Source organism: Mustela nivalis (assembly GCF_964662115.1).
Source record: "Mustela nivalis genome assembly, chromosome: 2".
NCBI classification, from domain to species: Eukaryota; Metazoa; Chordata; class Mammalia; order Carnivora; family Mustelidae; genus Mustela; species Mustela nivalis.
Window position 1 is genome coordinate 160622898 of NC_139021.1, and position 27935 is coordinate 160650832.

At 39.4% G+C, this 27935-nt stretch overlaps 1 protein-coding gene and 1 long non-coding RNA gene across 4 annotated transcripts in view; one reads left to right on the forward strand and one right to left on the reverse strand.

Moving 5' to 3' along the window:
* Positions 1-108: 108 nt before the first annotated feature.
* On the reverse strand, positions 109-27764 carry OGA (O-GlcNAcase). 3 transcript variants are annotated; one of them, XM_082722367.1, is made up of 17 exons: positions 27584-27764; positions 26603-26875; positions 23051-23102; positions 22312-22409; positions 20643-20773; positions 18024-18195; positions 16774-16872; positions 15877-16161; positions 13641-13799; positions 12561-13174; positions 12003-12177; positions 8489-8574; positions 7432-7536; positions 6414-6499; positions 5959-6151; positions 3727-3886; positions 109-2249 (listed from the first exon to the last, which is right to left on the reverse strand). In XM_082722367.1, the coding sequence occupies exons 2-17, from the start codon at positions 26799-26801 to the stop codon at positions 2113-2115; spliced, it is 2751 nt and encodes a 916-aa protein (XP_082578493.1). In that variant the 5' UTR covers positions 26802-26875; positions 27584-27764; the 3' UTR covers positions 109-2112. The 3 variants fall into 3 exon arrangements, with proteins under 3 accessions (XP_082578493.1, XP_082578494.1, XP_082578492.1); XM_082722368.1 differs by lacking the exon at positions 27584-27764 and adding an exon at positions 27379-27463; XM_082722366.1 differs by lacking the exon at positions 27584-27764 and having other exon boundaries at positions 26603-27327.
* LOC309860359 overlaps positions 7570-27935 on the forward strand; it is a 108908-nt gene continuing 88542 nt past the window's right edge. Inside the window, exon 1 of the long non-coding RNA XR_014309327.1 lies at positions 7570-10569. This is a non-coding gene — a long non-coding RNA (uncharacterized lncRNA). The remainder of the gene's footprint in view (positions 10570-27935) is intronic.

Here is a 27935-nt window from a genome sequence, read left to right on the forward strand (position 1 = left end):
CTTGAAATAGGTGTGGAGAGTACTTCCTTGCAGGTGAGGCATGAAAGGCAGGAGAAAAGTACCAGGCAGAAACAAGAAGTAGGTTTACACAGTACACCACCACACACATTCACTTCAAGTTTTATTTTGCCTCTTGCATGGTCTTCAGATAGTTTTACAGTTCGTTTTCTACAGGAACTTGAGCTGTGATCTAAACAATCAACAAAATGTCATTCCAACCTTAATAAATATTCATAACCACAGAAGAGAGCATAGCACTTTACCATCCTAGAGTGATCAAAGTACAGGCCTGGACATCTGTTGCACAGTTAGCATCTATGACCAGAGGACCAGCCAAATGATTATAAGCCAAGAGAAAACCACAAGCTAACTTGCTAAAAATCCTGATTCCATAGGTATACCCTGAAATCCTCCAGATAAATGCTTCAATTGTGTACTAGCATACAAAATGTACTTAAAGAGACAACCAAGTGGCACTAAGCTGTTTTAAACAGTATCTTCTAGAGATCTTCCCTTAACCCTTTAAAATGCAAACTTGGTTCCAGCTTTCCAACATCATACCCTTCTATCAATTAAAGGTTTCCACCCTGAAAATGAAGGTCTCCTTCTTCCCCCTCCCTTCATCTTACCATTCAGTGAACACTCACAGGCCCTGGTTCAAAGTCACTAGATACCACTAGGTATGATGCTTTAAGTCTCAAAAGCCCACACTGATGAACTTCATGAAGGAAGATGTTTCAAGTTTCCTTCTCCTTGCCCCTCCCACCTCAGCTCAAAGTAAAACAGCTGATAACAAAACTGCAGGGAAACAAGATAACAAAATCCTGTTCTGAATTTATGGAAGTCAGCCAGCCATGATGAAAAAATGAATCCTGCAGAGATTACCTGCTAGCCTCATGCTCAGAACCCCTAAAAACACCAAACCTAAATTAAAATACATGGAGCTTTCATAATCTGTGGTTAAAGAGGGAAAAAGGGGGTAGCCTCTAAGTCACTGGTTAAAGTGTGCTCATTTGTTTAAAAATTAGATAAAAACATGCAAGAATTAAAGACTCTGATTTAATAAAACCAGTTGTAACAGGTCTTGAAATTAAAAGACAACTGATCTCAGGGCAAATGGGACCCATCAGTCCCTGAACCCTACTTGACAGATGTCAAAACTAACATTTCACATGCTGACCTGCATCGAGGTTAATTTCCAGAAGTGACTGCACGTTGCAAAAGATTGAGTCCCATGAAGTTAGGCTCGTACCCAAAGTGGTCATGGCCTAGCCCTAGGTGGGAGGCACTTCAAAAATAATACAACTTCTTAAAAAAAAAAAAAAGGGAAAAGTAAAGAAAATCCATCTTCCACTGATTTACATTATTCAAAGTGCCATCCTGAACCACACCCTTTCATTTTTCAAAAGGAAAAAAATTACAAAAACAGTGAACACAAACGACAGTCAGGTTACAGCTAGTTTATATACAAAAATTTACAAGTTTGCCATTTTTAAGCTTTTGCCACAAACAACTGCACATTTGTCCCTACAAAAGCACAACATGCCTGAACCAATGGTCACAAGAGACAACTGGTCATGGCTTTACAAAGAGCAGAAAAACTGCCCCAAATTAAAATCATTTATTCAGCTTAAAACTATGCCACAATCATCCCACTTGGAATCTCTACCTTGAAGCCTCTGAAACCTATGAAATCTTTCTCATTTCTGCCATGTCCCCAAAGAATGAAAGACATTTCATTCAATAAGCCAAAGAGGATGACAAATGATTTTGATTACTATCAGATGAGAAATGCAACCACACTGGATGCAGAACACAGTGCTGACTACCATTTATTGAAGACCCCCTCCCTATACGCCCATGTAAAGAGGTCTTGGCACCTAACACAAGACCCAAAAAGGAGGCCCACATCTGTTTCAAACAGGATTTGCATCAATACTATCTTCCAACCAGTGAGTAATCTCAAAGTGTGATGGGTAAGTTTTACACAGTCTTCGTTTCTAATCCCAATTGGCTGATTTGTTGCCATTCCAGAGGCTGAACTGTATGAAGACCCCAACCACCACCCACCAGGTTAAGAGACTTTCGGACAGTTCAAAGTGCCAACAAGTATCACAGGCTTCGACCAAGTATAACCACATCCTTTGGAAATCCTTCCATTTTTGCAATTTCAAAACAGCCTAACTTGCTGTAAAATTCCAGAATTCTTTTATCATCTGGTCTCACTTCACAGAAAGCCCCCCGGGAGCCTAGAAATGAAACAAATATTCAAAATGTCAATGTCAGTTAGAATTACGGACAGGAATTGTGAAGAATCCTTATTATACTTCAAACAGATAATAACAGGACCTTGTCTACAACAGCCCCTAAATTTCATATAATTTTTTAAATTCCTATTAATATTCAATGAATATTAATATTTATCAATACCAAATATTGCAGTGGCAACTATCCTAAGTGATGGATATATTAAACTAGCTTGAATGTGGTGATTACTCATGATGTATTTCAAATCATCAAATTGTACACCTTAACTATATACAATTCTTGATTGTCAAGGCTGTAAGAAGCCTCAAATTAAAATAAATGGAGGGGCGCCTGGGTGGCTCAGTGGATTACGCCGCTGCCTTCGGCTCAGGTCATGATCTCGGTGTCCTGGGATCGAGCCCCGCATCGGGCTCTTTGCTCAGCGGGAGCCTGCTTCTCTCTCTCTCTCTCTGCCTCTCTGCCTACTTGTGATTTCTCTCTCTGTCAAATAAATAAATAAAATCTTTAAAAAAATAATAATAATAAAATAAAATAAAATAAATGGAGCAAAGCAAAGAATACCTCTGTTTAATGTTTTTAATATAAAGTATCTCTGAAGGGCCCATAGGGCAAAGGCCATTCCAGCCCATGTCACAAACCAATATAACCAGAATATGTTGTATATTCTAAGACATACCTCATATACCTGGCACGATTCTGTCCCAAGAACACTGAGAATTAGGCTGTCTTCAGAGAGTTGTTTAAATTATTCCACAAAGGGGACACCACTGACTTAAATGATAACAAAGATGCAAACAAGTGTATTCCCACTTATCAGCAACCCTTAAAGGATTGGTCTCAAACAAGCTGCCCATTTTTGTACTGCAGAAGAACTAAAAATAGTTTTCTACACTTAAGGTTTGTGTTAAAAAAAAAAAAAAAAAAAAAAGGGAAAGAAAATATAGGGGCACCTGGCTGGCTCACTAGGCAGAGACATGTGACTTGATCTTGGGGTCATGACTTCGAGTCCCATGTTGGACACAGTGTATTTTAAAATAAGTAAAAAATAAAGTCTAGAATATTTATTATCTAGTCCTTTACAGAAAAGTTTCATACCACTAATATAAAGAAGTATATCCAAAGGTTGAAAATGGCAAACAAACTCAAGCTCCGAATTCCTAAATGTAGTTTCTTCCAAAGGTTCATTTAATTTTCAGTTATCATAGTGAGTCTCCTGGTAAAATAAAGTTAACCTCATGTGTTCACTTCTCATTTCAATGGAGCTCAAAATAAGCATTTGTAGTGTAAAAGAATGGCATTTTCCAACTATTAATACACATACAATTCTTACACCACTAATAATTCAGAAGCCAAACCATAAATGATGGGGAGGGGAATGTAAATTCACTGTAATTTACTTCTTTTTTTATCCTGTCCCCACTTAGCTCAAACACCAACAACTACATGATATGTACTCACCATTAGCCTTCAGTGAAGACAGGAGGCAAGCCATCATGCTTTTGGCTACGCTTGGGTCAGTTACTTTTTTGTGAATATCCATCTTTATCAGGGAAGGGAAGTTGGCAAGGAACGTTTCTGGCAATACTTCCTGCTCTTCATGGAAACTCAACATTATTTTCTGTAAAAATTTGAAAGAGTCTCTTGACTTTTAGCAGCAGCTACTCATTATATATCTATACCCCAACTACAGAACCCAGCAATAGGAAAAGGAGAGTCACATTCAGAAACTCTTCCAGTCATCATTTAATTATCACATGAAGAATTAATTAGCTTATAACTCTAGCATTTTCACTTAGTTTGTCTAAAGGTAATGTGGTGTCCTGGATTGGATTCTGGAACAAAAAAAGGACATTAGTGGAAAAACAGGTGAATAAAATGTGGAGTTTACAGTAATGCAATAATATTGGTTTCTTAAGACTTGGACAAATATAGAAAATGGGTGAGGGATACAGGAACTCTGTATTATCTTTGATAAATCTAAAAATAGTTAAAATTTAAACAAAATTTAAGTTTGTATTGCTTGGGCACCTGGGTGGCTCAGCTGGTTAAGCAAGTGCGTTCCGCTCAGGTCATGATCCCGGAGTCCAGAGATGGAGTCCCACACATCGGGCTCCCAGCTCCACCAGGAACCTGCTTCTCCCTCTGCCCTTCTTCCCTCTCATGTTTCTCTCACTGTCTCTCTCTCAAATATAAATAAAATCTTATTAAAAAAAAAGTTTGTATTGCTTGCACAAATGTACATTTAAAAAATATTGGGGTGCCTGGGTGGCTCAGTGGGTTAAAGCCTCTGCCTTCAGCTCAGGTCATGATCTCAGGGTCCTGGGATCGAGCCCTCCATCCGGCTCTCTGCTCAGGAGGGAACCTGCTTCCTCCTCTCTGCCTGCTTCTCTGCCTACTTGCGATCTCTGTCAAATAAATAAATAAATAAAATCTTAAAAAAAAAAAAAGTTGCAGCAGACACCTTGGTCATTTTTTTATGTTCCTATGCTGCGAACTATAATGATCAGGTATACAAACAGTAAAACATCAAGAGCTCAATCATCAGCATGCTGTGGTTATAATATCATCTATGTAATCCTGAGTAAGTGAGGCTACTCCACACCATCCTCTTATTACACAGCCATATGGCTAGGGGCAGAAGGTAAGAAGTAGTAATAAACTGTAAGAGAACATAAGTAAATTTGTATGGGGAAGAGAAGTAAAGAATTTCAGAAAAGGGGAAGAGGAACAACATGGAAGAAAAACGATGTCACAAATCAAAGGGTCCAAATATATACCTAAATGTATTTACTTTGAGCATAAACATTATCAAAAAGGAACTATTTTTAAATATACATATGTGATGTATAAACCAAAATAATTGAAGAGAAAACTGCAGAGGAGAAGAAAAATTCACTGAAGTTGGGACAGGGCTGAGTGCTCCTCTTTGGGGGCCCCTGGGTAGCTCAGAAGGTTAAGCATCTGACTCTTGATCTCAGCTCAGGTCTTCATCTCAGGGTTCTGAGAGCAAGTCCTGCACTGGGCTCAATGCTGGGCATAGAGCTTACTTGGGGGAAAAAAAAAAGTGCTCATATCTGGAAATGGGCTCTAAGTAGCTCACCTCTTTTATTTATTTACAATGAGAAATATAGTACTGAGAAGGCAAGTGAGCGTCCTGACAAACAGGCAAATTAGAGATTTTAATTACCTAAACTTGTCCTGAATCCCCAAAGGGACCATTTAAGTCTGGTGATGCAAAACAGGGAGGAAAAAAGAAGTCTATTATTTTATTTTTACTTGAGGAAGTATTGTAACACTTCCAAATTAAAAAAAAACAAAAAAAACAACAAAAAAAAAACCTCCATAATGCTGGGGGGTGGGGCTGGGTGACTCAGTTGGTTAAGCATCTAACTCTTGATTTTGGCTCAGGTTGACATCTCAGGGGTCTCTGTGGATCCAGCCCTGTTTCAGGGTCCACTCATGAAATAAGATCCGCTTGTCCCTCTCCCTCTGCTCCTCCCTCCAACCCCCACCCGCATGTGCGCCCTCTCTCAAATAAATTACAATCTCTTAAAAAAGAAAAGCTGATGTTAAAAAAAAAGTATACTTAAGAATAAGCAGCAAGAATTCTTTTTTGTAGGAAATCTAGAAAGTACTGAGATGCCTACTTTAAGAAAAATTACTGTACTGTAACTCTAAACCTGTTATTACCTCAGCCTCAGAGAGTTCTTTATCACCATTTGGCTTGGTATACTTCTCCTGCATGAAGGGAATCCAGGAAATTTTACATTTCTTAATGAAGGGGGTAACATCTACAGTGCCCAGGGCATAACCACATATACCATCTTCATCTTCTAGGACAAAACAGTAATCCAGGCTGAGGGAAAGTAGCCCTCCTACTAACCTGCTCAGAAGAAAAGAAGTCAGAATAAGTTTATAACACAAAATTTTAGACTTCAGTGATGTAGGTCTAATGTACTTGAATGGCAACCTATGGAAACTACATCTGGTTTAAGAAACTGAAAATGCACATTAATATTCTAATTTTATTAAAACTAAAGTGGGATTTCTAGAAAACCTTATTTCTAATCATCACCTCCCCTCAACCTATTAACCTATGAAATGCTATTCCCAAATTCAACAAATCCAAATACTTCATAACATACTTGTCTCCAATAAGGTCAGGCTGACTTTGAAAAGGTAAACCCACTCCATCGTCATACATTTCTCTGCAAATCTTGTACACGGAAGCCTGAAAATACAATCTAGTTAAACAACGCATCAAGAAAAATAGCAACAGAATTTAGTACTAGGACTCGTAAGTTAGACTAGACTTCTAAGACAGGGAATAACAAAACACCTGGCCTGTCATAAATATCACAGCTGTTAAATAAAATTTCATTTACAGAATCCTGCTTGCTGTATCAGTAGAAAACAGTATGGTTATAGTAAACATAGAGAGTTGCTTCACAAGGGACAGTTTTAGGTAGTTAAGCAGTGGATTCAAAACGCAGCATATAATGTTGTTGAGTCTCTCCATTCTGTACTGTCCAAAATGTTTTAAACATGCTGTCTTTAAACAGACTTGTTGCTTCCTGTAAGCTGATTATCAACAGCCTACTGACACTTCACAACTGAAAACTACAGAATACTAATAGAGAAAATCAGTGAAAGACAACTTATCTTTTGGACACACTAATTATATTAATTCCAACTCTAAATACAGTTTAGCTGATCTTCATAAAGGAAGACTTGAAGGCCTTAGGTGAAGACGTTATGAATCTAAGTTCCTTATCAGGTTCTTCCTCAAGTATTACCCCTCGGGTGTTCAATGTCTGTTAACTTTTCCACCTAAAGTACCTATCTGAAGAAAGAAATATTTTCTCAGGTCAAGAACCTGGAGTCCTTGGATCAACACTCATCGGGTTCCCTGCTCAGCAGGGAATCTGCTTCTCCTTCTGACAATCCCCCCTCTCATGTTCTCTCAAATAAATAAAATACAAAACGCTTCATAATTTGCATGCCATCCTTGCAGAGGGGTCATGCTAACCATTCTTCTATCATTCCAATTTTAGCATTATAGCTGCATACACACCAGAACCGATTTTTTTGAAATAGGGAGTTCAAAGGAAAATAGTAAGTGAGCACCATAACCATATACCAAGTGGGTAGGCAGACAATTACCTCATCTTTAGGAAAATATGGTCTGATAGTATAAACTTTGGAGGTAGGAGTCAGTGGGGGTGGTTGAAAAAAGAGATCATTTGCCCCATCAATAGGCAGCAAACGCTGTGGGAAGAAACAAAAAGGAGATGGATTAGTGTTGGGAAGATATCCATTTCTTTAAATGGGTGTGCACTGCAGATTACCAACTTAACATTAACTGGCTACTGCAGGCAGACCTAAAGAAGAGGGGTGTACTATGCTTTACTAAAATAAACACCTCTTTGCTGGGGGAAGGGGATGCTTCTGAATAGAAATTACCCAAATTGAGTTACATAGCTTTAGTGGCATATTAATGGAGATTTAAATTTATAGTTAAAAAAAAATCTATTCCAGTATCACAAATCTATTGTTTTTTAAACCAATCTTATATAGACCATCTCTGTACTAAAAGATGGCAGAACAGAATGTCAGGAGGAGAGGTTTGGTCTGAAGAGGGTTATCTGTCCAGGAGACGCTTTATCCCCAAAGCAATGCGCTTCAGTTTGCTGCGCGCAGCAGAGCACCTGTTGGGGGGAGAAAAGTAGAGCACCTGAAAAGTCCATGAACAAATTCCAACACCAAAAGCTTATTTTGTTCAAATTTTCATTAACAGATTGTTCGTTAGAGTACAAGTTTTATTTATAAGGTAACTGGGAAAGTATTCAAAAGTCCTTTCACCATTCACTTGCATATTATCCATCCTTTTTGCTCATGGAGTTTCCACTGGCAGACAAGCATGCGCGCATTGTGCATTGCGGGCGCAGATTAAAATGGTGTGCGACCTGCAAAGAAACAATGTGAAGTGTATACCTAGAGCCGCTGCGCTTCGCAGGCGCGGGGGGAATTGGCAGCATCTCCTTCAGAAATTACTGTGAAAGAGGAGGAAAATTTGATTTAAAATCCAGCTATGTAACTAAATTGAATTTGGGACTAGAAAGCCTTCGGCAGACCAATCCTTCCAGCCATCTGATGCGCAACATAAGGTTTCTCATAAAACAAAGAAAATGTCAATTCAGTTGTGAATTCATATTGATACCTGGAACTCTCCTGCTAGACCACCTCTAAAGGCCCAGGGTTCTTGGTCTCCAATTAAGAACTGTGCTGAAGAATGACTACGACACCCTGTTGAGATCAGATCCAAGCGGAGAACGTTACGAGAAAGGGGATTTCCTGGGGTCTCAAACGTCCAACACACTAACAAACACTCTGTGGAAATAGCTCTCTAACAATAATAATCCAGGGTTTCAGGACAAGGCTGTGATAATAATTTTTTTTTATTTGTAATGTAATTTCAATACCAATGTTTCTTCCTTTGATTAATGAATAATCACTGTAAAGAGTTCTACCCTTTAATTATTGGAAGGAAAGTCAGTCTCAAGTCTATCTGGGTCATCAAGTTTATATATTCCCTAGATACAGCTGTTAAAAAAAAAAAATCAAGCCAGCTGCTTGCTCTGTAGTGAAATTACAGTAATCATGAAGTGAAATGAATTAGATAAGACATTTTATTATCACAGCCCATGAAGGAATTAAACCTGTCTGAAGTCACATTTTACATTATGAGGAAGGGTACAGGAAGGGAAAAAGGGGGAGGGACGGGATTAATCTTGTCAGAAAACTAAGGTCAGCAGACTAAACAAAAGAAATTGTTCAGTAAGGTGACAACAAAACACAATGAAAATTATTTTTTCTAAGAAAGACAATCCAATTCAGACTTGGTTAATACTAATAGCAGTCAGACAAATTCTAAAAACTAAGGAGAGCCAATTGATGCTCCTAATTTATCCAGAGCTAAAACATACTTTTCTTAAAAGTATGACAGTATCTGGCTCTTCTGATTGACCATTATACTCTTTGCAGCACACTGAACACATGCACAGAGTGGCAGGGTTTGAGGTCCAGAAGTCAGCACTAAGGTCACCATGACTTAGCCAACTTCAGAGGCAATAAAGGAAACTAACAAGAAATAATGGAAAGCAAATTATTTGGAGGCCAAATCAAAAGCACCTGCCTAGTCTTCTGACAAGATAAAGCAGCGCAATATAGTTCTTTTCCATTTGAAGACAGCATTCTACCTCCTGTTCAAGTTAACAGTCTCATCAGTACAAGATATAATGTGCTAGTCAGACAGTCCCAAAGCAAACCAGTTTTTTTGTTCACAATTCAGGCCCATTAAGAGATTATATCCAGGTTTGTTATTTTTTTAGGGGTAGGGGTGCTTTAAGAAAACATATATAGTATGTAAATTTGTAAAATAAATATGAAATAGGGTCAAAATTGAGGTTAAAAGAACATGCCCCATTCCATAGCTCAGTGTAAATTTACACTGCAGGAAAAAACTAGACTCTCAAACTTTAAGATCAGCCAATTTATCCTACCCCCCACTTTGAGACTACAACATAACTAGCACTTCCAACTATTACAATAAAAAGCTGCATGTACGAAGAGCTGTGTAAATGAAAACATGGTTAATGCCTCAGTCGCTGCGCAAACGTGACTTCAGTTCATGTCTACTGCCCTTAAATCTGAGCTACCTCACAGATAGAACCTTTCAATTTAAACTAATTAATCATGACGCGCTGTGAACATCTGCCGCTGTCCATCCAATAGTAGTAGACACTTGTGCTGAGGATTCTCCCATCTGTACACAATGGGGAAGAAGATAATAGAAGTCGTTAGTAATCAAAAGAACTGCATAGCCACATTCTTTAAAGGACTGAATGCCAGCTGGACTGGAGAGAAGAGGAAAACAAAGGGTTCTACTCAGTAACTCCCTGAAATTACTATAGATCCATGAAAATATTCTCCTTGTGAGCTTTTTGTAAAGCTATGTGGATGACAAGACAATTACTTAAAACTTCTAAGATGCTCTGACCTTGAATGCACAATAGCTAGCTACACATTTTGGGAAACTGCCCCCGTATTTGCACAGTACAGAAATAAAACCGGAGAGGAAGCAGAAACAATACTGTATATAATCAAAAATTTATTTTTTAGTAATTCCTGAATTTAAAAACTCAGTATCAAATGTTTTAAATGATACTTTCCCAAACTCAAGAATCCAGATTTCAGGGTGCCTGGGTGGCTCAGTGGATTAAGCCGTTGCCTTCGGCTCAGGTCATGATCTCAGGGTCCTGGGATCGAGTCCTGCATCGGGCTCTCTGCTCAGCAGGGGGCCTGCTTCCCTTTCCCTCTCTCTGCCTGCCTCTCTGCCTACTTGTAATCTCTCTCTGTCAAATAAATAAATAAAATCTTAAAAAAAAAAAAAAAAGTATCCAGATTTCAGACTAGAAACTTAGGATTTAAATCCCTGTAAGAGATTTAATTTTTAACTCCCTGGGGCCAGAAGCCTGGAAGGCAAATGTTGTCATCCAATAACCAATATAGAGGTTTTTCCTGAGCCTAGACATAGATATCACAAAAAAGAGGAGTCCTGGAGCCTTTTAACAAGAGTTAAAAATTCTCCAGCTCTTGTGCTAAATATACAGAAACCCAAAGTTCTATATTTGCAAAGTAACAGGGACACTACTTTTAACTGCTAATTAGTTGTGTCTAAGGAAAGCTATTATTTTTTTTTTTTAATATTTGAGAATCCCAAAGTATATAGGCAGGAAGTGAGAAATCTTACTGCTACTACTCCTTAATCTAAGCTCACAGTGTTCACACTCATGTTTCACAACCAAGACCAAGTAACCCATCAAAGTATTTGTGACTACTATGAAAACTATGACATGTCAGTTAGCCTTGCTGCCTGCTGTGTGCTGTATGTTAAGTCCATTACATATTCCTTATAGCTGGATTGAAACCTGGAAATGAAATGAGGTCCCTGGAGAAACTTGGCCATGCTGGTGCTTTTTACCAAGTTTGTTGAGAATTTCCCCAAAAAAGAAAAAAAAATCAGTTTTCAAGAGACAGACAGAAGTCCATTTAATGAAGGAGAGAATTTTTAGGGGATTGCAATTTTCATCCCCTGCTAAAACCAATTATTTGGTAGAGGAATAAACAAAAAGCCATGTGAAATAATACCAAGTAGCACCAGAATAGCCTACCACTAAAGCTCGCATGCGCACAGGGCTGGGAGGATAGCTTCCTCTTGCCAGGCCCCTTAGGTCATTTCAGCAATTGTTCTGTTAAACACAGCAATTAATGTTATCAAGACACAGCAAGCAGCAGAGAGCTTACAGTCATAATTCATAGTGTCTCATCTCCAAATCAGATAAAGCCCTAGACAGGGTTCCATCCAGGAAGCATTCAGTCATAGCAAGTTAAAGTCAGTACTTTTCTAACACATTTTAAAGATATTTCTGCTGAATTAGCCCAAGGGAGAAAAATCAATTTGATGTATTTACAGAGACTTGCATCTCAAGTTTGCCAACAATGGCTATACCTTTAAAAGAAATCTAAGCAAAGAATTTAAGCGGAGTTGGAAATTTGCCAATTCCTTACATATTTTTCTCCCTGTGGGATAATCTTTTTCTTTCTTTTTTTTTTCTTTCCATTTTTAAGGGACAATATATCTGAGGAAGAGAGATTATTCCTGGTGCACCTACCTAACCACTGTACAAAAGACTTCACCATAGACATTATACTCTTGATATCCCAAACATAGGAGTACATGTCATAAAGGATTGTCCTGTTGGCACAGTTGGAGAGCCGAGTGAACATTCCCATCACCAATCCGCACATCTCCTCAAACTTGGCTGCTCGTGACCGCCATTCTTCAATCTATTGAAGATCAATAAAAATATGACTCAAAAAACTGCTAAAAAACAAAATAACCTAAAACATATTATAAACTGTTAGTATTATCAGGTACCTGCAACTTACCCTAAACATTAAAGGATCAATGGGCTTAAACTCTTTAGACAAGCAGTAAGTTTGCGTCTCCCTAAGCTGACAAATATTCCTAAAATAATCAACTCTGACTTTCCTTCATTCTATGAGAGTCTATGCACCAGAATCAGCCGAGTCCACGTCCACTTTACAGAGCATATTCTAAGATGTGTTCAATTTCAGAGAATTACCAACATACTCATTAAACGCTTCCTCCATATCTTCACAGCATGGGGACCCACCCAGGCTAAAAAGGATAAATTAAGCATACTCACTTTTTCAGAATCTTTTCCTTTGCAATTGACACTAACAACACTGCTATTTGCTCGAAGCCACTGGAACTCTCTTAACATCTGTGCTCCTTTGGGTCCATGCTCGTAAGGAAGGTAGAACAGGTCAGCAAGTAACTGCAAATCCTCCAAAGTCACTGGTTCCACAGTGTACAAAGGCTTTTCATTTGGACCTGGCACAAACTGCTCCTTGTTTGTCTGGTCATCAGTTTGCATAGGGGCAATATCACTAATGCAATCTTCCTGCATAGACATCTCTGGGGATTTTGATTCAGCTATGCTCTCTTTATCTGTGTCCATTGGTTTTAATTCCTCAGCCATTTTAGCTTCAACAATTTCAGTTAGTATTTGACTGTCATTCTTGTGGTCTGTTTCTTCTTGTTTTTCCACTACCATGTCCATGGGTTCCTCATCTGGCTGTTTCTTTTCTTCTTCCTTGGTCAGAGCTGTAGGCTCACCACTCAAGGCTGCTCCCTGGCTCATAATGGGCTCCTGATAAACTGTTGTAACTACAGTTGTGGCATTTAAAGAGGGTGCTGCAACTAAGGGTGTCCCATCAACTACACTTGCTTTAGCTCCACTGTGTGCAACTTGCCTACCTACAAAGACAAATCACCACAAAAATAATCAGAGTTAGAAAACAGAACAAATCAGATCTAGAGAAATGTTTTCTTGTATCTATAACTGGAGCCTCAATTTGAGATTCTAAATAATACTGAGCCCTGAGAAAAGCACAATTTCTCTAAACCACCAGGGAGGTAGAGAGGGAAGAGAGAAAAAAGGAATATAATAAACATCCCCTAAAAACGCCAACATGTATTATCTTCTCTTTTGAAGATCTAGCTGTAAAAACAATTATTACAGAAAAGGTATTTTTAAAACAAATTAGCATTCCATCAAGATTAAAAGCTACTTAAGACCAAAGGTTAAGATTTTAAAGACCTTATTCTCTAGATCCCTTCCTAAATAATATTTTGTTTGGTGGGCCTATGACAGGCACAGCAAATGTTTACTTTAGGACTCAAGCATGTAATCTAACCCCCTTAAAAGAAGGGCCCAACTTACTGCTATACTGATGAGGTACACCAAACTCCTGCAACCATTCTGTTAAAGCTAACTTTAGAGCCATCTGTGGACTATAGAGCACATCAGTTTCAATATCTTCATCACTGCCTTCATTTTCTAACTTTATTTGGATTGATACAGTACTGTCTTCACTATCAGCTGCAAAGAAAAAAACACAAAAAACAGTTTTGATTACAAAAAGCCTCCTGATGAGAACAACAAATGCAAACAACAATTATTACAGTACAACTAGAGAAACAAAGAATAGGAACAAGAACAAACCTTAAACATAAAAATGCAAACACAACCTTAACTGAACCACTTCACCTGTGGTCATCTAAATACACTGCTAGGGCGCCTGGGTGGCTCAGTGGTTAAGCCGCTGCCTTCGGCTCAGGTCATGATCTCAGGGTCCTGGGATCGAGTCCCGCATCGGGCTCTCTGCTCAGCAGGGAGCCTGCTTCTCCTCTCTCTCTGCCTGCCTCTCTGCCTACTTACAATCTCTGTCTGTCAAATAAATAAATAAAATCTTTAAAAAAAATAAAATAAAATAAAAAAAAATAAATACACTGCTAAATATAACATCCCACTTGAAACACTATGTTTAGAATCACTGGAAAAGTCATTCATAAATGTTCACTGAGTACCAATCATTGGGAATGTGAGGTTTAAGGTACTATAATTTCCATAAAAAAACATTCCCAAGCCCTTCAAGGGGCTTATAACTATAATGGGCAGATCATGAAAAAATAAGCAAATTAGTACTGTATTGAGTAGGGGGGAGTGAAAAATCAACAGAGAACCCAAATATGAGCACAGATAAGCAGCACATAATGAAGCTCTCTGAACCAGGATGTGTTAGAAAAGATAAGGTCTGAATTCTGGATACGAATATCCAAAACCTTCCTATTCTTAGCTTTCCTTCCTATTTCCCTGCATTTGGCCCAGTTTGGCTAATTATCTACTACTCATTTAAGTGCTTCATGCTCTGCCTATCTCTCTTAAAAGAGATAGGACGTAGAGTGGTGCCTGGGCAGCTCAGTCCGTTAAGCACCTGACTTTGGCTCAGGTCATGATCCCAGCGTCTTGGGATCAAACCCCAAAAGTCAGGCTCCCCACTCAGTGGGAATCCTGCATCTCCCTCTCCTTCTGCCTGCTGCTCCACCTGCTTGTGCTCTCTCCAATAAATGGAATCTTTTAAAAAAGAGAATAGGTGCCATGCATACAAAGACGACTGAAATCTTTTTTAAAAGAGAGAGTCCACAATGAGCCTTAATGAAAGGTATTAACCCAATAAACAGATCTGGAAGTAGGAGTACAGAACTCCGGAAAAAACAACTATACGACTACATACCACACTCAAGCATCATAATGTGACATCTCCATACTTCCTAAATGGACCAAAATTCAGGTAACTTCAAATTTTCAGTGTCCAGTGTTTTCATCCCTTGCCCACCAACCCTTACTCATACTCTGATGCAGTTTAAGTATTCCCTCCTCTGTGAGATTGCTTAGCTAAGTAATCACTTTTTCCTCTGTATTCCCACTGCATTTTGAAGACAGGTACCTCAGCATTTATCAAACCATAGCACAGCCACCTATATGCTTCATTCAAAACCAGACTATGTCCTTCAAAAGTTGGGACTACTTTATTCTTTCCATCTTCGTGCCAGGAAGGTGCATTTGCCACATCCTAATATGTGTTTCAATGTCAATGAATGTGAGGCGCCCAGGTGGCTCAGCTGGTTAAGTGCCTGCCTTCAGCTCAGGTCACGATCCCAGGGTCTTGGGATCAAGTCCCGCATCAGGCTCCCTGCTGAGTCTGCTTGTCCCTCTGCCTGCCCCTCCTCAGGCTTGTGCTTGCTCTCTCTCTCTCTCAAATAAATAAAATATCCCATTTAATAAAAATCACCAGAAAACACCAACTGAATGAGAGTTATTCTAGGGATAACAAGAACACTCAAAAGACAACTTTGTCTAGTACTCAGATTTCAAAGACCAAGTCACATTTTAAAAGCAAAGAACCGGGGAAAAGGGGAAAGCAGAGAACCAAGGCCAAGAAATTATGTAATCTGTCCAAAGCCACTCAGCCTATCACATTGTATGTAACAGAACTAAAAAACACACTTTAAAAACTTCTCAAGGATTATGATGACAAAGGAACACACACTTGCCAATAGCTCTACTTAACTCCAGCTCTCCCCTCCAAAGTCAGGGATTAAAGCAGTGTACTCACTCATCACTACATCTTTTCTCACTCCATTCATGTTTGATTTGTACCAGGTGGCAAGGGTGTGGATGGCAACATAGTTAGCTTCAAATTCACAATTTGGATTAGTAAGGACTCCTTTTAAACGTGGGATGAGTTCTGTGGATCTTCCCTTGTATGGCCCCAGAAATAGTCTCTTCTGATCATAATCATTAGCATGAATGTTATCCCAGATTACTGGAGCTCTCTTAATAATCTTAGAAACCTCTTCAATGGACTCCACCGGAATTTCTTTAGAAACAACTTTAGGACCTAGAAACAATGATGATCATTTGTTAAAAGACCCTCAAAGTGATTCCTCAAAATATACTGCATTCAACTTTTTACTGTATTTAGTTATATATACACTTTGTGACAATTTTTCTTTTAAAAGTAACACAATATGTCTTTTAACTCAGTTTTACCCAACCGACCCCCCAGCATTTCCTCAGATCACATTTCTAGAATATAGAATAGTAAAAAGAGGTTTGTGCAGGACCTTCCTCAAACTGATACATTAAGAAATAAATCTTCATGTAAACAATTTCTTTTTCCATTATAATACAGCATGGTGATTACTAGCTGACAATTCAGCATGATGGCTTTCATTTGATAAAATAAAACTCTCTTAAGGCTGAGATCAATACCCTTTAGCCCAGTTCCCTATTGTTTATCAACAACTAATACTCAGATTCACTGAAAAATCCTCAAAGATGTTTTTTATACTAAATAAAGAATGTATACTTCATAAAAGAAAGAGAATTTCAACAACAAAGTTTTCTGGTTCAGGCTCAGTTTTCAAAATGTATCCAATTAACCAGAACAACCAGTTTTTTTAAAGTTCTAGCTACCTAAAGTTTAACTGTATAAATCTTAAAGACTTACCTGTCCAAAGCACCTCAATTCCAGGTAGAAGCTTTTCACCCACAGTCCTTAAATAAGGAGACTGAGACACATTTGGATAACAGAAAGTGCCACAATATTCTGAATGTAGAAGGGAAAATTAAATAAAATAGTCAGGAATAAAAAGACCATGGGTCTTTAAATGGGGAAGAAAAATGTCTACCAATTTTAAGTTCTTTTCATCCAAATAATAAACAACCTTCATGTCATGTCCCAAAGGAAGTAAACTAAAGTGGGTAGTTCACTAAAGAATCAACTCAAAAAAAGACTGAATTCATAAATCTAATATTCTTCCTCCAATAATACAGATCGATCCTTATGATCTTCACAGTCACTAAAAATAAAGTTTACTAAAGAAATAATTGGAATTTTTAGCATTTTCTACATACTTCTGAACTGCTTACATTTCTCAGTAACAATTACAGGCCAAATAAAAACAAACTGGTAATATCCTAACAGAAAAAATGCAACATTAAGTCCATGACTATTAGTACTCAACTGCAAGTAAACTGTAATTCACAATGAATTAAATATTTCCCACTATAATCTTACAAAACATGATTTGAGTATTCATGTAGTATCAGACCACTGAGAGAAGGTTCACAGCTCAGTACTTGAAGAGAGACATACAAAGCTAAATTCAGACTAAAAATTCTTGGACTAACTTATCTCTTCCTGAAAAAATAAAATAAAATAAAGTCGGGGAAATTTCTTATAAGCCAAATTTTGAGAGGGAACTAAAAGAGGCTAATACATTTTCAATGGAAGAGAGGGGGAGGGGGAGGCAAAATTAGCAAGTTTTCTATGCTGACTACTGGATATAAGAGCACAGATGGAAGTGGGAAGAGTGAAAGAGGATATAGATATGCACAAGCAGAAAAAAGGAACATGTAGGAGGAAATGAGAAGTGACTAAGTTAAAAGCAATGTTAATTTGCCTTTTCCTAGTTTTTCGTTTGGATAATACTATCCTTCTTTCAATCCTGAAAATGTACTGCTCAGATACTTCCAGTACTAAAAATACATGGTATCTTTTGCTTGTTCAGTTGCCATTTATTAGTCCCTAAAAGTTCTTCAATGTAAGGCCTTGAGAAATGTCTTCTAGAAAAATAATTCCTAACTTTATAAACCACCAAAGGGAGAGGGGACAACACAGTAAAACCCATACATGATTCTTTGAAAGTGATGTATTTCAAGAAAACTAGTTAAATGTAAAGCTATTATATACAATACCTGTGGGACAGAAGAGGAAAGTTTCTGGCTCTCCTAAGTACTGATAAATTTCATTTGTGATGGAGACCTGGGCATGAGCAAAAGAACTGAATACCTCTTTGTCTGCTGCACACATATTATGGTCAATATCATCAAAAAGCAAGGCAAATGACCTGCACCCAAACTGAGAAACCTAGAAAAGGTAAAACAAACAAAACAAAAAAACAAGATGTTGTAAAAGCTCATTTTTTAAAAAAAGATCATTCATTTATTTGAGAGAGAGCTCCTATGCACATGCAAGCAGGGGAAGGGCAGAGAGAGGGAGAAATAAGCAGATTCCCTGCTGAGCAGGGAGCCCAACACAGAAATGGGGCTCAATCCCAGGACCCCAAAGTCATGGCCTGAGTTGAAACCAAGAGTCGGGCGCTTAACCAACTAGAGCCACCCTGGTGTCCCTTTAGCAGCTCATTTTATTTAGAGTCAAAATAAGAGGGGCGTCTGGCTCAATCAGTAGAGCATGCAACTCTTAATCTCGGGATCTTGAGTTGCAAACCCACACAGGATGTAGAGTTTACATAAAAAACAGGATTCCAAACATTAAAGCAGACAATAGTTGTACCTAAAAGTCAAACATTTTCCTTAGAATGTTCAAAGCCAAACCTATTGTTTTTATATTTTCTATGTTGAACAGCTAGACAAGTTTAGGAAACATTTTATTTTGGGTTTGAATGCAGTATGCTCCAACAAAGCTTCAACAATATGGCCTATCTTACCTCCTTGGCTGATGATTACAGAAGACCAAACAAAGAGAAAAATACAAAAACACAAATGACATGGGAACTCAAGAAGCGAAAAAGCAAGGCCTGTTCTGGTCTCAGAGACACAATGATCTTAATTAATCTCTGCACATAAACTTAACTAATCCATGAATCTGAAGGAACACAGTAGTAGTATTTGAACAAACAGGAAAAAAGCCTCTTAAAAAGCCTGACTGGCTCAGTCAGTCGAGTGGTGACTCTTCTTGATTTCTGCTCACGTCATGATCTCAGCGTTGTGAGATCGAGCAACATGAAGCTCTGCACTGGGTGTGGAACTTAAGATTCGTTCTCAAACAAACAACTCTCTCTCTGCCCCCGTGTGCATGCACACACACATAAAGTCTCTCTCTCTCTCTCTCAAAAAAAAAAAAAAAAAAGAAGAAGAAGAAGGCATGTTCATGGAAACTTAACCTCCTTATTAAATTTTTAATTACCTTAATGCCATCAATAATATAAACTTTTGCTGGGGTGCCCGGGTAGTGCAGTTGGTTAAGCTTCCAACTTAGTTTCAGCTCAGGTTGTGATCTCAGCATCATGAGACTGAGCCCCAAGGCAAGCTCTGAGATCAGTGTGGAGTTTGCTTAGGAGTCTCCCTGCCTCTCCCTCTGCCCCTCCCCCCACAAAATAAATAGAAAAATCTTTTTAAATAAATAAATAAATAAACATTTGCCGAAAGAAACATGCACAGGTCTGTATATATTATGTATCAGAAAATTTACCAGAAAATATAGGCAGGTTTATTTTTTGTTTTAAAGATTTTGTCAGAAAGAGAATGTGCTTGCACACGCACATGCACACACACAAGCAGGTAAGTGGCAGGCAGAGGGAGAAGCGGGCTCCCTGCTAAGCAAGGAGTCTAATGGGGGACTTGATCCCAGGACCCTGTGGTGTGCAGCACATGTTATGTTAAGCAGAATGTAGATTCCAATGAGGTTTACCAACAGGTTTACAGAGGTAAACCTCAATGGTAAACCACAGTTTACATGTCTACCTAGTCCGTTTTCCTTCTAATCTTGGAAAACCAGCCAACCATTTCCAGACTGAATTACACTTCCTGCCTGTATCAACCGATAGAACTTATGTCTAACATGTAAAACCACTGCTGCTATAACCTTGGTCACAAATCCAGTCAAGTACTCAATACGTACAGAGCTTCTCAAAATATGATTCTGGACAACCTGAATTCTGAGGTAAGTCCCCATTCGAAGTCTGTATTCCTACCCCAAGTCAGTTTAAGAATCTCTGGAAATGGACCCTATCAGCATTCTTCTAAGCATCACTTCTAAGCATTTTTAAAAAGATTTTATTTATTTATTCGACAGGAAGATAGCCAGAGTCAGAGAGCACAAGCAGAAGGAATGGCTGAGGGAGAAGGAGAAGCAGGCTCTGTACCAAGTAGGGAGCTTGATGCTGGCTCAATCCTAGGACCCTGGGATCAAGACCAGAGTCGAAGGCAGACACTTAATGACTGAGCTACCCAGGCACCACAATAAAGCTCTCTTGATTCACAAAATATCCTTCTATGAAGAGCATTAAAATTAAAAAGTTGTACAAAATCAAAGAAGTATAAATTTAGTTTCCTCTTATTTTTTTTTTTTTAAAGCTGGCTTCATGCCCAGTGTGGAGCCCAACAAGGGGCTTGAACTCATGATCCTGAGATCAAAACCTGAACTGGTATCAAGGTTCAGACACTTAACCAACCAACCATGCCACCCACGCACCCCAAAATTTGGTTTCCTTTTAACATCATAAAAGCAACTCAGAAAGCGTTTAGTTTCAAATACTGATTTAGGGGAAAATAATGAAAAAGTAATGAAGTTACCTGGTCCAGTTTGCGTTTCAATGTAGATACTTCCTTGGGGTTAGAAAAGGTAATATCCAAACCAGGTGAGATCGCATAGATGAACTCTATCTCGTATTCCCGTGCAGCAGAGATGAGAGTCATAAGTTGCTCTGAAGAAGAGAGTCCATGTATTTAGAAAGCAGCACAGAAAACTAAAAGAACCTTCACCTTTCATCTAAAGAGAAGAGTTCATTCTCTCCAGTTTGCAATAGCTCAAGAAAAAAACAGTTCCTTAAGTTTTACAGGACTGTCATATCCAATGTGACAACAGGCTACATAAAATGCCACAAACCTCATGTGACTTAATGTCATCCTAAAATAAATAAGCATTCTCTTCCTTTCGCTGCCATTTCTCTTAATATTAAATTAAGCACTTCTCTTACTGAAAAAAAAAAAAAAAAAACCATTTTTATTTCCTACAGTATTTAATACGGTTTCTGTTTCTGCAGTCTCTGAACAACTGAAATTCTTAAAAAATCCACACATAACTACTTTATAATTTGGAAAAAAAGAAAAACATGTTCTTAAGCAGGATTAAGTAACGGCCTTAATGATCCTTATCCTTTAAGTTTTTAAAATGTGATAATTTTCCTAAGTAAAATAAAATTCTCTTCTATATACCACAGGATGTATCTTTACAAAACTTTCAGTGGTATCTCAAGATAGTCATTTGACTATATTTTGATTATTGATCACATAAAATTTCATTACCAGCACCACCAAAAAATAATTAAGTTGAACACACACTTAAATTAGATAGAGTAGTAAGCAAAAACATTAGATGGAGATGAAGTACATTTTAATTGCTTCTTCATAATTTAAGAAAACTTTCTGCCTTCAGTGCCTTGGCTGCTCTGTGTAACCAAGTATCTTGTTAGCTTTATGTGTATACCATTTAATTCCAAATATAAAAATGTTTCTCCACTTACATGTCCCCAAAGAAAAGTACCACTTTTCTAATTTATAAGGAGATGCTGTGATGTATTACCTTATTTATAAATTTTATGTACTTAATGTAAGATGACACAAAGCAAGGATAATTTGTGATGGCTTTTCACTTCAGTTAAGCCTAGACTAGGGGGAAGTCTTTATTTTAAAGAAAGGCAGAACAAGTAATCAAGTGGTCAAGTCCAAGCTATACTTGCGTCTGAAGCAAAAGGATCAGTAATACTGATCTGTCTTTACTTAAGTAAATTCTGGTATCTTGTTCATGTATTTTTTATTTTTTTGCCTTAATTTTGGCTTAAAACTTGCATAGGATATTATTTATCTTGACCACTGATTTCTTTTGGGGCAACTTAAAATGTGCATCCAAGGCAGGCACCTCACTTGCCTTGCCCTAGGCCTAGCTCTGTTTCAGCACCTCTTTGTCCAGTGGCCCACTGTTCAGACCACTGACAAAAGTTATAAAGTATAATTTATGATTACAGAACAGGTGGGAGTCAAACTGGCATAACCATGAATCACACCATGGCTGTGCAATTAGTGCTACTCTTTCAATCTACACTACAACTCACACAGAATTATCAGAAAGAAAAAAAGGAAACTACCTGCAAAGAGAAAATGCAATATTTTTGTACAACTACATTTGAAATATAGCTGTTTTCTTACACATTATGAATTTATGGATTAAAAAGAAAAAGATTACCAGCTTCCTCCACAGAATACATCTCTCGCCAAAACATCCTATGTTTGTAGTCATCTTTTGGGGCATATAAGTATGTATTTAATTCCCACTTCTGGAGCCTTTAAGGGGAAAGAAGATTATATATGTATAAATAGGCAATAAGTATAGGCTATAAATCACAATTTTTCTCTTTTCTTGGAGCTAACAGCTAACAGCTAAACAGCTAACACTACTCTTGGGTAGCAGCTTTTAACCTTTCTGTAATCCAGTAGAAAAAAATTCAGTATTCCAAGAAATGTTAACATATTAAGTCTTTTTTTTTTTTTTAAAGATTTTATTTGAGAGAGAGAGAGAGAGAGAGAGAGAGAGAGGTCACAAGTAGGCAGAGGCAGGCAGAGAGAGGGGGGAAGTAGGCTCCTTGCTGAGCAGAGATGCAGGGCTCAATCCCAGGACCCTGAGATGATGACCTGAGCCAAAGGCAAAAGACTTATTAACCCACTGAGCCACCAAGGTGCCCCAACATATTAAAGTCTTAAAAACAGCTCTGAGTGACACAGGTGAAGCCCAAAACCTACTGCTTCCCCAGGGAACTTTGAAAATCCCTGGCATAAGTGAAGAAGAGGTAGCAGACCAAGGCAAAATTAACTTCTGCAACTAAGAAATCATCAAAATGCACCCGGCCTACTCCTCGTTAGTTTTTCTTCAAACAAAAGGAAATGTTAATGGTTTAAGACTCTCCTTCAGAAAGTAAAAAATTTACCTTCTAAAGAGTTCTTTTCTCTGTTCCATAACCCAAGGTCTTCCATAAAATCCTAGAGTCAAAGTAAGAATGAAATTATTTTCAAGTTTCAAAATGTGGTAAACTGTTGAGTAAAGCACATTACAAAACATACAATTCCATTTTGTAAAAAAGCATGTACAATATACCAGCATCTGAAGGCTATTTAATAAAACATTAAGGTGTCTCTGACAAAACGACTTTTACCCCTTTTTGCTTAGATAAATTTTCTAATTATTTTCTACCATTAACAATCATTACTTATACAACAGTCACTTTTAAAACGCCTAAACGTCATCTCTTTTCACTGCCAAAAGACCAAATAGGTTTAAATTTAACATTTTAAGAAAAAATTTTTAATCCCTACATCCAGTGTGGGGCTTGAACTCACAAACCCAAGAACAAGAATCACATGCTCCCCAGACTGAGCCAGTCAGGTGCCCTTAAAACTAACCTTTCATTATTTTAAGTAATCTCCACAACTCATGACGAAGATCAAGAGCTGGATGCTCTAATGACTGACCCAGTTAGGGTTAGATGCCCCTAAATCTAACTTTTTAAAAGATCTCAATCTTACAAAAGTGGAAGAGGGGAAGCAAAGAAATCCCAAACCACTAGTACTGACAATTACTACCTGAGAGATTTAAAAAGTTAAACTGCCTTTAGAGTGGGGGGGTTTCAAGAGTAAAAAGGCAGGGGAAAAAAAATCAGAAAGAGAATTAGAAAAAAATCTGATTGAACTAATTTAATGATCACTTTTTTAAGTTCCTGATATAATAAAAGGGTCCAAAATGCCTTAAACTATTTTCACAACAAATTCAACAGTGGAGCTGGCCCAAACAGGAAAATCTCAAGTTGTCTCAATTCCAGAGCAAAGGTTTGCACGACTGGAAATTCAAGAATGTGACTTGCTCCACTGTCCCAGAAGGGGGCTGGGGGGAGGGCAAAGCACTACTAACACAAACTGCAGGAAAAAAATCTTCAGAGGAATGACTTAAGTAGTGGTATAAGCACCAAACTAGTATTTGCAGCTCCCTTGTGTGCTAATCAGACGTAACAGTTCACCTAACCTTTATTTTCCACCTCAGTCTAATCACCTACAAGAGGTAAAGACAACCTCTCAAGAGTACCATGAGGATGGTTAAGATTGTATGACGAAGACAGTGCTGGCTTCAGCAGCACATATACTAAGATTGTATCATGAACACAAAATGCTCTACACACACACACACACACACACACACACATATACACACACAGTCTACTTAAGAGACTACCTAAAACTGAAATTTCTGTAATGCATTAAACTCCAATCGCCAAACAGGATATTTATTCTGCACCACAAACAAAAATAATGACAACCACACAAAAACTCCTTGCATACTTACGGATGAAACTGCAGCACTTTCAATCTTGACAATTCAGTGTTCCCGCTTACAAGTAATTTGAAACATTTGGTAAATGTATGTATTTTTTAAGATTTATTTATTTATTTGACACAGAGAGAGACAGAGAACACAAATAGGCAGAGACCAGCAGAGAGAGAGGAGGAAGCAGGCTCCCTGCCGAGCAGAGAGCCCGATGCGGCCCAGGACCCCAAGATACCCCGAGATCATGACCTGAGCCGAAGGCAGAGGCTTAACCCACTGAGCCACCCAGGCATCCACATTTGGTAAGTATTACACAAGTCTTTCTAGATTTCCTACTACACTTGGCCTTATCATTTTTCTCTTAAAAGACAGCCATTATATGCTCCTTCAGAGTTGTTCCAATATATAAAAGAAACATTTTGTCTTCAGAAACCCTAACTTTGCTGACAGGTTCATGGTTTCGGTTAACTGTCACCACAAAGGGGAAATAGTGCTATTACATGAGTTATGACCAACAAAAGGTCTGTGAGAGAAAGAAAATTTTTAATAAGGAATCCTGCCAGTGCTTCCAGAATTTCCTTTCTTCACTCATTTTAAAAATGGGACCAACCAACTACCCCTCCCCCCCAAATCAGGTGCTCAGTCACCAAAAAAACATACATACAGAGAAAGGAGGAACAATAGATGACAGACAACTCTATTCTGAGTAGCTCCCTTTCAATACTGTTCTGGGGGAAAAAAAACAACAGCTTACTTAAACCACGAGAATTTCTCCGTAATCGCTTAAGATTTAACAGGTAAGCTTCTTAAGCTTCATTCTAGCCTAGCTCTAAGATTTCTATATATCCCCTAGCACTCCTTCTCAACCTTCCACCCCAAAATCTGTGATGACAAAATACAGACTTTTTCTAGAATCTCCCTGCACGGAAACAAGCCCAAAGAATACACCAACAGATTAAGTCACACAAAATAATCATGTTTTCAAAAACAAGGACTCCAATCATATATATATAGTTTTCCATTCTGTCTTTCCCCCAAATTCTGCAAGACCTTTAACTTGTGAATTATTTCACTCTTTACTTGTAGCTACATATTAATCTGTTCTCCCCTGTAATTAAGCTTTATCTAAAATACCACAACCACAACCACCACCCATCCTTCAAATGAATATACACGCTAACGTTGGAAAAGCTGAAGCTTTCAACCAATAGGGCAACCCTTCTAATTCTCCATACCTTTTTGGGTTTCTGTAAAGATTAATTTTTATACAGGGTTACCCCTATGCACACCATTATATATCAGAGACAACAAATAAAGCAAACAGCTAGGAAAGTCTAGGTAGGCCCAAAGACTTCTAAAAATTAAAATACGTTCTGTATTCAAGAAAAATCAATAATGCAAGTAACTGGAGATTTCATATAATGTTCAGTAGATCATTTTTCGAAATGGGACGGTAGAATCAGAAGGGCATTTTTAATCCTCTCTGCAGTCCCTAAATTCAAATTCTCTATCTCTGATACTATTAAAGCCAAAGCTCCATCCCCCAGAGCCAAAGCACAGCAGCTGGCAAAGGACAATTTTCTAGGCTGCTAAAGAAACTCCAAAGGGTGGGGGCATGCGGACCGGCCAGCAAAAAACAAAAACAAAAAAACTGAGCAAAAGGAATTTGTAAATCCCTAGGCCCAACTGTGCGTCTCTTCACTCCAGGAATATAAGCACATCTGTGTAGGTTGATTTTTTGTTTCTCCAAAGGGTGAGGACAGCAGCACTACATACGTTTTATCATTTGAAGAGACCACTCTAGGGAACAGGATCTCGAGGTACAAAGACGTACAACTCAGAGCCGAGCCTAACACCAGGCTCCTTACCACCGCCTCCGCAGGAGCAGGCCTGGCTCCAGCTCAGGGCGGGTGGGGTCAGGCCAGTTAATAGCCAGAGGAGAATTCAATGCTGCATAACAACGTGAAGGGAGAAGCGAGCGCCAGGAAGACTTGCCCACCGTCTCACCTCTCCCCTCATCTACGGAAGGTCAAGTTTCGGGGGCAAAAAAGTGACCCCCTTTTAAGACCTCCTAAAGCACCCCCTTTACGAATAGAGGTTGTGTTAGTATTGGGGCGAAACCGGAGGGAGAACGCTGTCGCCCAGCCCGCGCCAGAGCGCTCACCTTCCACGACGCCACATAGGAACCTCCGAGCCCCTCCTGCCGCCCCGACCACCGCTGCTGCCCCGGCCCCGGCTGGGTTGTCTTCTCCAGGGGCCGCAGCTGCTGGCGGCTCCAAGGATGCCCCCGCGGAGGCGGCAGGGTTGGAGTTGAGCTCGCTCTCCCGCTCCTCCAGCGCCGCCTGGCTCTCCTTCTGCACCATCCTTCTGCCCGCGGCCGCCGCCACCTCTGCAGGTCCTCCTCGGCCTCCGTCCGTTGGGCCGCCGGCCCGGAGCCCTGGAAAGGGCCTCGGCTCCAAGCGCGCGCCCTTCCTGCTCCTTTCCCCTCCCCCTTTACCCTTCCCCCTCCCTCTCCGCAGGGACCCGAATGCCCGGATGAGAAGGGCGGCGGCACCGGCGCTAGCCCTTTGTCAGCCGCTGCCTCTGCCTAAGCTGGGGAGCCAGAAGCCTAAGCGGAGAGCGAGGCCGCGACCTCTCGTCCCCTGGAGGCAGATAGCCAGACCTCCGTCTCTTGCTTGCAGTTAGCCTCTAGTGCCTCCGGAAAATCTTAGTTCTTCCGCCGTTTGCCCCCTTAAGCCCTTAGGTCTCTTCCAACACTGCCTCCACCGCCCGCTTCCTGTTTATCCGCACTGCGCCTGCGCCGGAGACCGGCTCAGACCGGTCCTCTCAGCCCGACTCCCCCTCCTCCTTTTGGGCTAGCCTATTGAGCTTCACTTGGTAGGGGGAAATAGAACAGAGGAGACGAGAAAAGCGGAAGGTAATGAAGGTAATGGAGCGTACCATTTATGTTTGCCTCCCTCTAAAACAAGCCTGGCGCTCTGGAACGGACCATTACCTCTTCTGAAGAAGGGGAGTATGGGAGGAGGCTGCAGCCAGTTGGGGCAATAGGGTTGGGATAGGAGGGTGAAAAAGAGGCGTTTACTCTCTCAATGCGCAGGCGCGGAAATGAAGCCTCTAATTCTTAAAGAGATAGGAAGAAACTGACCTATTTTCTGTTGAGATTCTTCTAATAGGTTGTCTCATTACATCAGCCTGACCCAGGATCGGTTCTCTGAAGACAACATTCGGAGGAGCTCAGCTCACCCCTCTGCCTTGAGTCATTTTCCCCTACACACAGCTGGGTGCTAACCCCTTAAAAATTGTCCTTAGTTCATCCCTTCGCTCGGCGGAGACTAGTTGAGCTTCCCTCTTCCTGGGCTCTTGGGCCACTGTGAGCTCACAGTATGGTGGTGGTGACAAGCAAGTACATGCACACCCCCCACACGGTGTACCCAGGTGTTGCGGGAGCTCAGAGGAGGAACTGACTTAATCCTCCTTTGGAGAGAGGTGGCAGCCAT